Source organism: Tenrec ecaudatus, chromosome 1, assembly GCF_050624435.1.
Source record: "Tenrec ecaudatus isolate mTenEca1 chromosome 1, mTenEca1.hap1, whole genome shotgun sequence".
Taxonomy (NCBI): Eukaryota; Metazoa; Chordata; class Mammalia; order Afrosoricida; family Tenrecidae; genus Tenrec; species Tenrec ecaudatus.
The window spans coordinates 164958324-164972298 of NC_134530.1; the positions used below are offsets into that span (position 1 = coordinate 164958324).

General features: G+C 59.1%; 1 protein-coding gene across 1 annotated transcript; it reads left to right on the forward strand.

Moving 5' to 3' along the window:
- Positions 1-114: 114 nt before the first annotated feature.
- DCST1 (DC-STAMP domain containing 1) lies at positions 115-13923 on the forward strand. Its single transcript, XM_075540755.1, has 16 exons — positions 115-175; positions 463-588; positions 666-740; positions 4403-4531; positions 4860-4999; positions 5654-5855; positions 5953-6096; positions 6569-6690; positions 7032-7189; positions 9243-9342; positions 9452-9547; positions 9635-9761; positions 10148-10264; positions 11172-11314; positions 11422-11535; positions 13672-13923. Exons 1-16 carry the CDS (start codon positions 115-117, stop codon positions 13921-13923), a joined length of 2106 nt encoding a protein of 701 aa, XP_075396870.1.
- Positions 13924-13975: the final 52 nt, after the last annotated feature.

Here is a 13975-nt window from a genome sequence, read left to right on the forward strand (position 1 = left end):
CTATGGGTGAGGCAAGGGAGAAGGCAGCCCATCCTTTCACTCACCAGAACCCTGCCTCCAAGGAGATCCCTCCGGAGACTTCCGGGAAGAGAGGGCAGATCCCAGAGCACAAGGATGGTCAGCCGGCTTGATAAGTGTGGAGCTGAGGGTCCAAGAAGGAAAACACCGCACACCAGTGAGTCCCAGTCACCGCAGGCCTCAATCTTTTCATCCAACCCCTCTTCCAGGGGTCCTTCTCATTGACCCCAGCATCCCCTCTCAGCAGCCCTGTCCTCTCCTCTCCCTCCCTCACACCTGCCCCTCTTCCTCAAAGTCCTTTGTCTCTTCCAAAATTCTCCGACTTTCTTGTCCCCTCCCTTACCAAGCCCCTCCAAGCTAGAAAGCCCCTAACCCTAAGGATCCTTGGCCCAGGCAGAAGAGTGGGCTGTGGGTCCTGCTAGGCTAACCCTTTGGCCCCCTCAGCGGTGCAGAGGCTCCTGAGTTGGGTGCTGCCGGCCCCCTGTAACCGATTCCTGCAGCGCCAGCCAGGCGAATTTCCTGTTACCGCCGTCCTGCTTGGGGCAGGCACTGGGGGGCTCCTTGCCATAGGTGAGTGTGGAAGCTGAAGGTTGGGGTGGGCGGGGGGTGGGTGGCGCTATCTTCTGATCTTTGGCCTGTGTCCCTAGGGCTCTTTCAGCTCCTGGTGAACCCCATGAACATCTACGAAGAGCAGAAGCTGGTGGTGTTGTACGGCTTGGTGGGTGAGTGCCAGCCGGGCTAGGAGCGGGCTAGGAGCCTGGGGAGCACAGCCCGGCCTGGCTGCCCCGGTTGGCATCTGAGCGCGTGTCTCCACTGAACCGGGACATCCCTGTGGCCTTGGCCTTGTCCTGGGCTTTGTGGGGAGAGGCCCTCCATCTGAGGAGGAAGACACATCCTGGTCTTTCAGGAGACTCCTCCATGGGAGGACCTTCCCGCTGCCCACATGATAGAGTCATTCAGAACCCCCCTCTACCCCAGCCTTGGGGGCCCCGTTGCCCGCTGCTTCTCTGAAGAACTTACTTGTTGATATTTATTGAGGCACATGCTGCTGATTCCGAGATGCCAGGGCCGGCAAGCCCCCTGCCCACTTGGAGTCTACATTCATTCCATCAGAGAAAGCTAAAGGATAAGTAAACAAGCCACCCGATCTTTCCAGAAGGCCCACAGGGAGCTCTGATAGAAGGCCACCCTAGCTTGAGTGGTTGGTCTGAGAAAGAGGTGATGTGTGAGACTTTGGACCAAGAGGGTTTAGGTGAATAGAAAAAGTCCGCCTGTCGGTGGTCTTCCAACAACGCAAGTTTATTTCTTCACGGAGCGGGAAGTCGCCAGGTCAGGGGATGCTGAGGTTCACATCAGTTCAGTGAGCCCACCGAGAAGCCAGGTTTGTGCTCTCTGCCGCCAGCAGCCGGTTGGAGCCTCTTGTTCAGGCTCCACACCAGCTGCAGGAGAGCCGGGCATCACATCTGCACACAATTACATCAAACCTGTAGGAAGTAGAAGAGGGCTTCTTTCCCTTGTCTCATTTCTCGCTCCCCCTCTTTTAGACACACACATAGATGGCAACAGCGTTTGCATTTCAACACTCTTGAGGTTGCTCACTTAATGATGCTCATGCGTTGTGCTAACCATCCCGTCATGTCTCTTGTTAAGAGGAAGGAAGCTTCCCATAAAAAGACGGAACCTGTATGACCTCACTCGCAAATATAGAGAAACTGAAATGATTAGTGGTTCCTGGGGGGAGGAGGGGTTTTTAATTTTTTGGCCTAGGAGTACTGAGTTTCAGTTAATCGTGGTGGGAATCTGGAAAAGAGTAACGAGGACAGTTGCCCAACATGGAAACTGTAGCCAGGGTCACTGTGTGACCCATGCAGAAATGGCTGGGCTGGTACATGCGCTGCTGGGGGCATGGTCCCCACAGAAGAAGAAAAAGAGCACGTAGCTTTCCCAGGATCCCCCCCCCCCCACGCCTTCCCACTTTAGGCAGAATCGTATCACATGCCCTTAGCTAAGCCTATCCTGGAATGAGCATCGTTGCCAGTTTATGGAATGGACTCATTTCTGTGGGAGACCAACAGGAAACGACTTTATTTGTCCCTGGTCACTGCAGTCCAGCGTACTCCCTGTAGATGACCTTTCAGCCAGACCCTGAGCTTTCCGGCTATTTTTCACGTAGAGTTGCTTCAGAAAGGAGGACACGACTTACTCTCAGGAAGTAGAAGGTCCAATCCAGTCTTTCTCAAGATTTAAATGCACCTCCACCCCCAGCATTTCCCCCCTCTCCCCTTGCAGCCCCGCCCCAGCCCCAGGCTTGATCCTGGAGTAGAGAAGGGGGCCTGGCTGGTGTTTTCACTTTCCCCCCAACTTCCTGCCCCTTCGGGCTATTGAGGGGCTGGAAGAATTAGAGGAAAAGGGACAGTCTTAAGTCACGGGGCCCTGGTGACTGCACTGCTGGTGCCCTCATGGCAGGCACCTCAGCCTTGGGGGGCTCTCTGGGTGGGTGCACACACCTCGAAGTGCCTGCATCCTGCTGAGGGCAGTGCGCTTTGGCTGAGGTTAGATGAAGCCCCCTTAGCCACCCACAGCCTCACTTCTGAGTCTCTTCCCTGAGTGGCCTGCCCTCCTGGATGGAGAACCCCCCCCCCCAAGAGGGGGTCCACCACTTGCCCCAGAGGAAGTGCACACTCCTTGTCTCACCAAACTGGGACAGTAGCCCCCGCCCTCCCCCCCCCCCGCTGCCCCCTCTTCTGCCCTCAAAGGCTGACTGTAGAGCTCCCCAGGCAACAGGGAGGAGCCCCTCACCGGGAGGGACCCTGCCAGGTTCTGTGGCTGGTCAGGAGTCAGGATGGTCGCCCCTCACCTGAAGTGAAACGCTTCCTGTTGGGGTCGAGGGTTGGGAGAACTCTGCTCACTCTAGAATCAGGGCGCCTAGGCATCGCATCTTGTGCTCAAGTTGAGCCCTTGGCTAGACAGCCAAGACCACGAACACGCCCCTTTCAATGTCCTGTTCTACCATGATGGGGTTTGGCAGCTCCAATCTACCCCCCGGGGCCAGGGCAGGACCCGACCATTACCCTTGAACAAAAGCCAAGCTGTGTTTGCAATGAGGACGGCTGGAAGCACTGCTGGGTGGCACCAGACAAGGTTTGCGACAAACCTGCATGACTGGGTAGCACCAGCCACGTGCTGAGCAGGGGAGGGGTGCTCCTGGCAGGGGGACCATCCAGGGCAAAGACCTACAAGGAGGAATCAGCAGGCAGGTTTGAGAAACAGCAGGAAGGCCCATGTGGGTGGCGTGGTGGACCAAGAGCTGAGGGGGCATTTCTTCAGCAGGTGGGCAGGGGCCGGAGGCCCAAGGGGGGCTAATAAAGAGGGAGGCAGGAAGGCACTGGATCTAATGTCTGTTTTGACAAGCTCACCCAGGCTGCTGCTGTGAACCTGGAAGCACTAAGGTGGTCAGAGAGGAGGAGGCAGGGACGCTCATTAGGTGACAGGGCTTGGTGACAAGGACAGTGGGGCCGACAGGCGGCCGAGGCAGGTCTGGGCTTTGCTTTGGCCGGCGTTGGGCAAACACAACATGGACATCGCGATCTTCTGGGTCCCCTGAGCTCAAACTGTTCCTTCTGCTTGGAATGCCGCCGCCGCTCCTCCTAACACCACTCACCCTTCCCCCAGGCCCGGCTGACACATCATCTCCTTTGTCCAGCCTTCCTGGCCCCACCCCACCCGCAGCGCGGAGATGCCCACTCCCTCCTTGGCGCTTCATAAGCACCTCCCTTGTGCACTTAGCACATCGTGCGGCGCTCTAGTCATTTGTTTACCCATCTGTCTCTCTCCCTGGATTACGAGCTTGTAGGAGCTCCCTGTCTCCTTGCAGTGACCACAGACAGAGACACACACACGTGAAACTACTAACACACACACACCAGGCAGCCTGTCATTAAACCAACATGGGGCACAGGTGGTCGGTGCTCAAGGTCTCAGAGCACGGGAGAGCAGGGGGCGGCTCTGAGCACCAGGTCTGTTCCCAGGAGCTTCCTCTTGCTCCCTCTGCACCCACAGAACCTCGGGTAAATGTGAAGCCAGCACAGAACACAACATGTTGGTCCCCTTCCCCAACACAAATGTGCGCGCACACACACCAACACCTTCTCCCCTGCTGGCTAGCAGACGCCAGCGTCCAGGGGTGCCCTGCACATGACTATTGAAGGAATCAGTGAGGAATGAGTGGCTGATGGGCCTACGCGGCCTGTCAGGGTCAGTAGACACACACACCAGGACCAGGGTGACTGCTGATGGTTGCAGAGCAAGAGTGTTAGGTGGGTGCTCTGATCACCTGGAGGGTGGGCAGTTTCTTCCTCACTCCAGCCTGCCCTCTCCTGAACAGGCTTGGGGGCCGTGGGCTGGGGGACCTCCCCTCACATCCGCTGTGCCAGCCTCCTGATAATACCCAAGATGCTGGGCAAAGAGGGCCGGCTCTTTGTGCTGGGATACGCCTTGGCAGCCATCTACGAGGGTGAGTATGTGTCCCTGCGAGGAACCAGCCAATGGGAAGCAGGCCCGGGGAAGGGGAGACGATGGGGTGCAGGTGGGGGCAGGGAGGGCAGGGCCTGGGTTCGAATCCTAGCTGCTCTAACTTGCTATATGCGCCTGAGTGGGTTCCTGCCTAGATCTCTGGGCGTCCTTCGTTGGCACAGTCGGTGCAGGGGTTTAAAGGGCCTGGCCTCTCACAGGGCTGCACGGCCCCCACCATTCTAGAAGGCAGTCACTACCCAGTGAGCGGGAGCTAGTTTGAGACAGTAATGGCTCCAGGGGAGGCAATCTACCAAGGTCTCTTCCCCCAGGGCCAGTGGCCAACCTGCGTTACAACCTCGATGAGGTGATAGCATCGCTAGGCTGTACCGTGGAGCTGCAGATCAACAATACCAAAGCGGCCTGGCGCACCTCCACCGCTCCCCTGCGGGCAGTGTTCAAGGACCTGCTGGTCAGGACCCCCATGGGCAGGGGCTGGGACCCCCTCCCCGGGGGCTGGTATGACTTGAGTGGGGAACTGTGCCCAGCTGTCCCCAAATGTGGAAGACCCTGTTCCTGGACGCTGACCATCAGGAACGCTAGCTCCAGTCCCTGGGGCAGCCTGACATGTTCCAGATGCAGTTCCTACCAGCTGGCCAGGCAGCCTCCTGGACAGCGGCCCTAGAATGTCTGGAGATGGAGGTCCTTGGCCTTGTGGAACTTGAAGGCCAGGGGAGTGAGAGATTGAGTGTGGACACTGGAGATGGGGAGCTGGAGAAATGGGGTGGATGGCCTTGGAGATCAGAAGCACTGAGAGGGCAAGGGACTCGGAGAGGTTAAGTGACAAGGGGTGAAGTCCAAGGATCAGTAGAACCAGGGGCCAGCAAGGAGCTGAGACAGGAGAATCCGGGAGCCTCGGGGTGGGCAGAGCAAAGGCATATGGGGCATTGGGATGAGGCACCCAGGGAGAGAAGACCGTCAACCGTGGAGAATCTGCGGTGAGCAGCTGAGTCTTAGGCCGGGGTAAGAGCCCCCAGTTTGACTGATGGAGGGTCGGACAGGTTAGTGGAGTGGAGCTTCAAGAATGGACTGTAGACCTTATTCCTGCCTGCCTCATCGAAACCAGGGCAGCAAAGCCTCTCTGAAAGCGGAGACTGCCAACATCTCCAACTCCTTTGAGGACCTCGACACCCAGGTCCTGAGTGAGGCCGGCTTCAATCCAGAGGATGCCAAGGGCTCAGAGGAGACAGCCCAGCCCAGACAGACTCGCCGGGGCCCCCTCTCCTCCCAGAAGATGTTTGAGCTGAAGACCAAGCTGCGCTGCTCTTGTGTGAGGTGTCCCTGGGCAGGGAGGGGGAGGGGGGAGAGGGCAGGCCTCTGGATCACCGTGCGGGGATCTCAGACACCCCTGGTCCCTCCCTGAAGATGTGGTGAACAAGGCCATGTTCAGCTGCCAGCGCTGGTTTGACCAGAAGCACCAACAGTGCCTGCAACGTGTCTGGGCCCCGCTCTTCAACCATCTGCTCTGCCTGCCCATGAAGTTCAAGTTCCTCTGTGGCATCACCAAGGGTGGGGACACCAAGACGGGGCTGGAAGTGGGGGGAGTTGGGTCTGGGGATATGTGTGTGGCAAGAGAGCAATGAAACAGAGTGTGGGCTGCCAACCCTCACCCTCAGCGCCAGCAACCCCCCTGGGTGGCACAGCCTGGACAGAGTGCTAGCTTTGTCTCCTAGGGGCACCTCTCCCACTGGGAGCTTCTGAGACTTTAAGAGGATAATGTATGGGAAGCAGGGAGTGGGGCGGCACACGGAGGGAGGAACTGCCCGCAGGTGCCAGCTGTCCTCAGTCTTTGCCCGATTGGAGACAGGTGGAAACTCGGAGACTCCGAGGCCGGTGGAGATGGTGCTGTAAAGTCAAGGCAGAGAAATAGGAGCATGCAAGCAAAGAACGTAGGGGATCACGGGAGGGGAGGCAGGCCCGCTGGGCCCAGACCCGGCAGCAAAGTGGGAGAGCCCCCTGACACAGCCCCAATGCCCACCAGTGATGGAACTCTGGTGCCGAAATCGCATCCCCGTGGAAGGCAACTTTGGGCAGACCTATGACTCGCTCAACCAGTCTGTTCATAGCCTGACAACGGAATTTTCAGCCAGCATTCACCTGAAAGTAAGAGTTGGGGGGCACTCGAGGGTGGGAGAAGGTGAGAGGGGACATGCAAACACGCCAGGTGACAGGAAACAGGTGGCTGGGTGCCAGGGACAGGGACATGGAGGATGGGGCTCTGAGGTAAGTGCTGGGGATGGCAAGGAGTGGGCTGGGGGTGAATTGGGAATGTGGGGGCCTGGCTTTGGCATGGAAGGGTCAGGCAGGCATAAGGCAGCGTCAGTAGATGCAGGGGTGGGGGCGGCGAACAGAAAGAGGACTCCTGAAAGGCTGTCAGGGAGAGGCGGGGGTGGGGGGCCCGGGTTCCATGTGCAGCGCAGGGTGTCTGTCTGCGGCCCCACCAGGAGCAGCGGCGCCCTGGCGTGCTGGGCCTGAACACCAGCTGGAAGCACGTGAGCGCGGAGGCCCGGGACTACGTGCGCGCACAGGAGGCCCAGCTGGAGTGGACCCTGGGGCTGCTGCAGGTGCTGCTGTCCTGCACCTTCTTGCTGGTTCTACACGCGTGAGTCAGCAGCCCCGCGCCGCCGCCCCTGCCCCAGTCCCCGCGGGAGAGCCCACCCCCACCCCCCTGAAGCTAAATGTTTGCTTTGAAACTTTGCCAGTTTATAAAGTGAAGTTTAATTGTTTACCAAAAAAAAAGGGAACCGTGGACCTTTTGCAAGAAGATCTGCATATGTTTCCGCCACCTTGAAAGGGCGGCCGCCCCCGTGCACGCACCCCCTGGCTCGCACCGTCTTTCATCCCCGTTCGCTTTACATTCAGCTCAGACCTTTGATTCCTTCCCCTTGCCCTTCATGTTCCCCTCGGCGCTGACTTTGTGCCATTTTTATCTTCCAATTCTGCTTTCATTTTCTCGCGCCAGCTGCGTTGGCAGCGACTTTCCTTCCCTTTGGACCAAAGTCCTGCACCCCACCCGATTCGGCGTCCAGCGGGGCTGCCCTAGGCCTTGCTGTCCAGCCCCGGCTGACCTCTGCACCCTCTGCTTCCTGTCTCCACCCGGCATGCCTGAGCTGGGTGGGCAGGGGCTGGGCACCGATGGTCCCAGGGGCCCTTACTCTGCTCCTGTTTGTGGGGCAAGAGCCGGGGGCCTGTGAGAGGACAGCAGAGGAACGAGCCACCGCCCTGCCCTCAAGGAACTTCTGATCCAGCTGGGGAAGCAAGAGCAGACAGACAAAACGCCCGCTGCCCTGACAGTTGTCACTCAGAGGGCTCTCCCCAGGGTTTCCAAGGACAGCCTCTGGGTGGGTTCAAGCCCCCCAGCTTCTACTAGAAGCCAAGTGCTTAGCTGTTTGTGAACCAGGTCCTGGAGTCAAGGTCCAGGTGTGAGAGCTGCCCAGGGCAGAGCTCCGCCGGCAGATGGGAGGCCTGGTCCACAGGAAGCGGATGTCCTTGGGCGAGCATCCTAACAGAGCCTGGGGTGGGGGACTACACTGAAGGTGGCCATGGCTGGAACCATCGAGAGCATGAACTGGGGCACTTGCAGATGGAACTGGGACAGGGTGGAGGCCAGCGGCCAGGTTGGGTCAGAGGTTAGGGAGCCTGGGTGTGGTGGGGCGTGGCAAGAAGTTGGCCTGAGCAGGGAGGGAGGACAGGAACACTGAGGCAAAAGGCAGCCTGGAGGCCACTTCCGCCCGGTGGAGCTGGCCGGTGGGTGTGGCCAGTGGGCAGGCGGCCCTGGCCACGCAGCGCCAGTCTCTCCACACGGGGGCGCGCACAGTCTGCATTTGCATTTATGGTGGCTGCCAGTTTAAAGGCAAAGGTAGACTGTGCCTGGGTTCCAGAAGCAACAGTGCTTCCACAGCTTGTATAGCCGAGCCCATGTCCTTTCACCCTTCCACAGCCACCTCCGACAGCTTGCACCGCTGCTTCAGCAAACAAGCCTTACGTAGGACGTTGGGAGACACTGGGAGGATGGCTACACACAGACACCTGCACTCACCCACAAATACCCCTATGCCTCCACACACACTCCTACCCAGCCACGCTCAGCCACCTCCACCCCTACACCCTCTACACCCCCACCTACGCTCACCCCCCTTACATCCACACCCATCCACCTCCACAAACACCCACCCCCCTAGACCCACGCTCACTCTCCTACACACTACACATGCACACGCATGTGCGTGCACTCTGTAGTGCTCAGGGGGAGCCAGGAGGGCAGGGGTCTGTCAGAGGAGCTGGTGGTTGGGGAGACGGTGGCTTCAGGGGGCGACCTTGCAGGAGCGATTCTGCAGGCTGAAGTGCGCCCACATGGGAGCCCCTTGAAAGGCTGTCGCTCCCACGGTTTCCTGTCCGACATGCACCCTGGAAGGTCCATGCCTGTGAGGCTTTCCCCTACCTCACAGGAGGACTCCTGACCCCAGCAGGCTGGCACCCGGACCCCCTGGCCCTTGTTTGTCTCCTTGGTTGTGTGGGAGGGTGACTTCACTTCGCGGTGCCCGGCACGGGGAGCAGTCTCCTTGCTGCCCCTCCCAGCACAGTGCCTAGGCCCTGGTGGGGCTGGTGTTGGGCGGTGGGCAGAAGTGGAGACCCACCCGTCCATCCATCTGAAGGTCCTTCTCCTACACGGACAACTATAACAAAGACATCCGCTTCGACAACGTCTACATCAGCACGTACTTCTGTCAGATCGATGAACGCAGGCAGAAGCTGGTGAGTGGGCACTCGCTGCCCTGGGTGCACTGCTGCGTCCTGGCTCCAGGGGGGGTGGGGAGCACAGGGCCACTGGGCCCCCTTCCTGCCTGTTTGCTTCCTTGCTCAGGGCAAACGGACGCTGCTGCCGCTTCGCAATGCTGAGAAGGCAGCTGTCATCTTGCCCTGCAAGCCCACCATCCAGGCCTCCGAAATGAAGAATGTGGTGAGGGGGCAGGTCGGGGGCCGGGGCGCCCAGGCAGGGCGGTGGGCAGCAGTGGTGCCCAGTGCAAGCCACCTGCTCCTGGAGCAGGTCAGGGAGCTCCTGGAGTCGGTGCCGGTTCTGCTGCTGCTGCTGCTGCTGTGTGGGTTGGACTGGGCGCTCTACTCCATCTTTGACACCATCCGCCACCACTCCTTCCTGCAGTACTCCTTCAGCAGTGAGTGTGCCCGCCCCTGCCTCAGAGCTCCAGATCCCCTTGTCCAACTCAGGACCCCAAGATACTCCACTACACACACACACACACACACACACACACACACACACACACACACACCAACACCAACACCTGTGCTGCCACCTCACCCCACATCTCCCAATTTCATCTCCTCCTGGGCTCCCCTCCACCAACCTGCTCAGGGTCAAGTCTCACCCTGGTGGCTGGCCCTGGGGGCCTCCAGTGCCACCCTTTGTACCTACAATGGGGAGAGTGGGGCTCAATGAGTGGACAGAAAGTCCTGGGCAGCCAAGGAGTAGCTCTCTGCCAGGACCCCTCCCCAACATTGGGCCCCGGTCCCACGCCACCCATGCCCTGGCCCCCGACAGGCAGCCATAAACTACAGGTGAGAGTGGAAGGGAACTCCATGCTTGCCCGGCTCCTCCGGAAAACCATCGGGGCCCTGAACACCTCCTCAGAGACAGCCGTGGAAACCAACAATATGCGTGAGCCAGGCCACCCTGAGGTGGGAGGGGGAAGGCATGGGTCAAGAGAGTCCAAGGTAAAATGTTGAGCGGGAGGCGGGGCAGTGCTGGGCCTGATGTCACCGGTGTGGATCTGGCTGTAAACTTGGTGCTGTCGAGTCCAAGTCCATGCGGACTCACAGTGACACCCCTTGGGGGTTTCCGAGACTGTAACTGTTGACAAGAATAGAAAGCCCAGCCTTTCTAGAACCCGAGGAGCTGCTGGTGGTTTCAAACTGCTGACCATGAGGACTGTAGTGCAGTGCTTAACCCCTACACCACCAGGGCTCCACTAGGGAGCAGTGCTGTGCCACAGAGCTTCCTGCCTGGTGCTCAGGCTCAATCTGTACCTGGTGGCGACCATGCTGACAGGGTGCTGGGCAGGCAGAGGGCGTAGTAAGCACAGGGTCCTCGGTGCTTATTTACTAATCAGCGGTAAGCAATTCCACACTGCTCCACCCCATCTTGGTGCAAAGATGTGAAATCAAACCCATGTTTATCGTTCACCACAGATTGGTAAGCACCGGGAAGCCTGTGCTTGCCTTGCCCACTGGGCACTCTACCCCTGTCAGGGACTGTCAGTGTTGAAGAGGCTTAGGCTCTGCAGGAAGGGGCTCCTGGGGGGCTGGGAGAGAGGCTGTAGCCAACAAAGACGAGTATCCGACATGCTGGGGAAACGTGAAGTTGTTCACTGTAGAGTCCCAAATAGACACAAGGAAGCCTGTGCTTACCTTGTTTGTTGGCTGCTCCCATACCAGGCAGGCAGGGGGAAAGCAGGATATCAGAGGAGAAGCCTGCACATCCCACTGGGGCAGGGATCCCACCCTGAGCTGTCCTGTCCTCCAGCTGGGCCTGGTCAGACCGCTGACAGGCCTGCTCCCACCCCCAGCCTGCCTGCCCCAGCCAGAGAGCCTGGATGCCAAGGGCTACCTCAGGGCCACACTCCCCACGGGCCTGCTGGTGTGTCTCTGCCTACTCCAGGCCTTTGGCTACCGGCTCCGCAGGGTCATCGCGGCCTTCTACTTTCCCAAGGTATGCCCTCCCCATGTCCTGGTACCCCGGCACACCTCCACACCTCAACCCCATCTTTTGAGGGGCGTCCCTTCTCCCCTGCTCCGTTGCTGTGTCCCTGCCCTCAGCGAGAGAAGAAGCGGATCTTGTTCTTCTACAATGACCTGCTGAGGAAGAGAGCGGCCTTCACCAAGCTGAGGAGGGCCGCCATTGTGCGGCGAGCCCGACAGCAGAGGACTCCAGTAAGCCTAGGCTTGTCCTGCCAGCCCCCGGCCCCCAGAGGACTGCAGGCCAGGGGTGTCTCACATGAGTCCACCTAGCTCCCAGCAAGACCCCAGGCCTCTTCGGGGTCCATGAGTCCTGGTGCGGTGCATGCTAAGGGCTCCAGGCACCCAGGACCGGGAGGTCTCAGCCATGCCTTGTTCTTGTACCTCATGAGCCGGCTTCAGTGGCCAGATGCACCGGGTCGGTGAGCAATATGGATGCACGAGGAGTTAGGCTTGATCCAGTCAGAGGACAGCAAGAGGGGCTCACCAGAAACAGGGTGGGGGGCACCGGTGCAGGCCAGAAGCTCAGCACAGTGCCGAGGCCGGGTGAAGGGCAGGTGCACAGGGGCCGGCAGAGCTTCATGAAGTAGGGCACGTGGTATACGGAAGGAGCACCGAGTTGGAAGAACCAGTTTCCCCCAGTCCACCCTCCATCATTAGCCTACATGACCTGGGCCACGGTCCTCACTGGGTCTGTTTCCTGCTCTGCAGAGCGAGCGAGTAGACCGGCCAGTCTGGTCTCTGGAGAGCAGTACGTGCGGTGGGGTGGTCCAGTGTGGGCCTGAGAGCCTGGGTTTGAATATCCTGGCTCCTCCCTTTAAGACGACAGCTGTGACCGTGACCCATGTTCCTTACCTCCATGGCTTGTCTTCCCCTCTGCAAGTTGGGGTTCCCTTCTCCACCGAGCTGTTGCAAGGATCAAGTGGCACTGTCATCCCACAGTGTCTGTCGGTGTGCACCAAGCAGTACAGGCGTGCCAGTTGTTCCCATGCCACCCTGGCTTAGGGGCCTGCCGCCACAAGCAGCACTGTTCTCAACTGACAGAGATGATGATGATGATGATGATGAAACAGTACCTGCCTGAGGTGGTCATCGTTTGAATTGCTCTACTTACAGTTTTTAGCACAGGCTCAAGATTGTACAGAGGGACACAGTGAACGACAGCCATTTTTATTTAACCCATCCCTTCAGGAAGCGCCAAAGGGGGAGAGGCTGTATTTTGCTCACGTTTTGCTGCAGTGCCTAGATCCTAAGGGCCCCCATAGAACACAACGGGGACAGAACAGATGTCTCATGTGCCAACACACATGCTGTGAGTCTATGACCCAGTTCTGAAATAAGCTGGTCTTCCCGGGACAGGTGGAAATGTGAAGATCACTTGATTCAGGCAGAAAGTAGAGAATGCACAGGGACCAATGCCAAGGGCAGGGAGCGTCCTTGGAGAAAAGCCCACAGAGGGGGAGGCAGCATTCAGGGAGGGGCATGGTGGGGCAGAAGGAGCCCTTGGCCCTACAAATGATCCAGTGCTCAGCTACTAACTGAGAGGACATTGGGTCAAACCCAGCCAAGGGTACCTCAAGAGAAGGGCCTGGTGGTCTGCTTCTGAGGGCCACCCGCAGGAAACCCATTAGCACGTGGGTCTGCCCTTTGGTTGGAGTAACTGGAGGTGGTTTATTTAAGGTAGAGGCTAGGAAGGAATTCGACTCTGGAAACCTCTAAATGCCAAAGCCAGTTTTGCCTTTGTCTGCAAGGCAGTGGTGGCCCCTGGAGTTTCTGGAGGGAGAGAATGAATGGCCGGATAAGGCTGGAAAGAATGCCTGGCCATTGTGTGCAGGAGGGAGGGCCCACTGGTGGCGTGTACTGACCCATGCTAGTGATCTCAACTCCAAGGACCTGGGTCCAATCCACCTGATTGTTCTCTAGCTAAATGCCTTTGGTAAAGTCATTTAATCTCTCTGAGATTTGCCGTGCTCACCTGGAAAGCGGGGATTGCGAGAGTGATCATCTCATCTGTCCTTGTTCACCTGTCAGCCCCACAGTGAGAACCAAGCAAAATTGATTTCTGGGCACGTGTGTAGCTGCTGCTGTTGGCTGGGGGAGTCCAGGGCTTGCTTCCCCCACTCTCCATCACACGGACCGAGTTAGGGGAGATCACGCTCTGCGATCCATGCCTACCTGCCAGCCCTGCCCCTTCCGGGGGTTTCTCCTCTCACCCGCTTTCAGCAACGCGTGGGCCTTGTCCGGCCTTGACATTTGGGAAGGCACTAGTCCAGGCCTCCCAGCAAGTGTCCCCTGCTGGCCCTAACCTTCGCCTTCCTCGTCTTCCACCAGCGCCACCACCTGGTGGACACCTTGCGCCGCCGCTGCCCCCTCCTGCAGCGCTGGCTGCGCCGCCGCTGCGTGGTGTGCACCGCACCTGAGATGGCCCAGTCCTACGTGTGCCCGACGCCGGGCTGCGCGGCCGTGTACTGCCGGTCGTGCTGGGTGGACATGCGGCAGCTGTGCCCGGTCTGCACGCCCCGGGAGGAGCTCTCCTCCTCCGACTTCGGCGACAGTAACGACGACGCCGCCTACGCGGAGTGACGGGGCTCACCCACCCTCCGAGCTCGCTCCTCCTCGATGAATAAAACGCCTC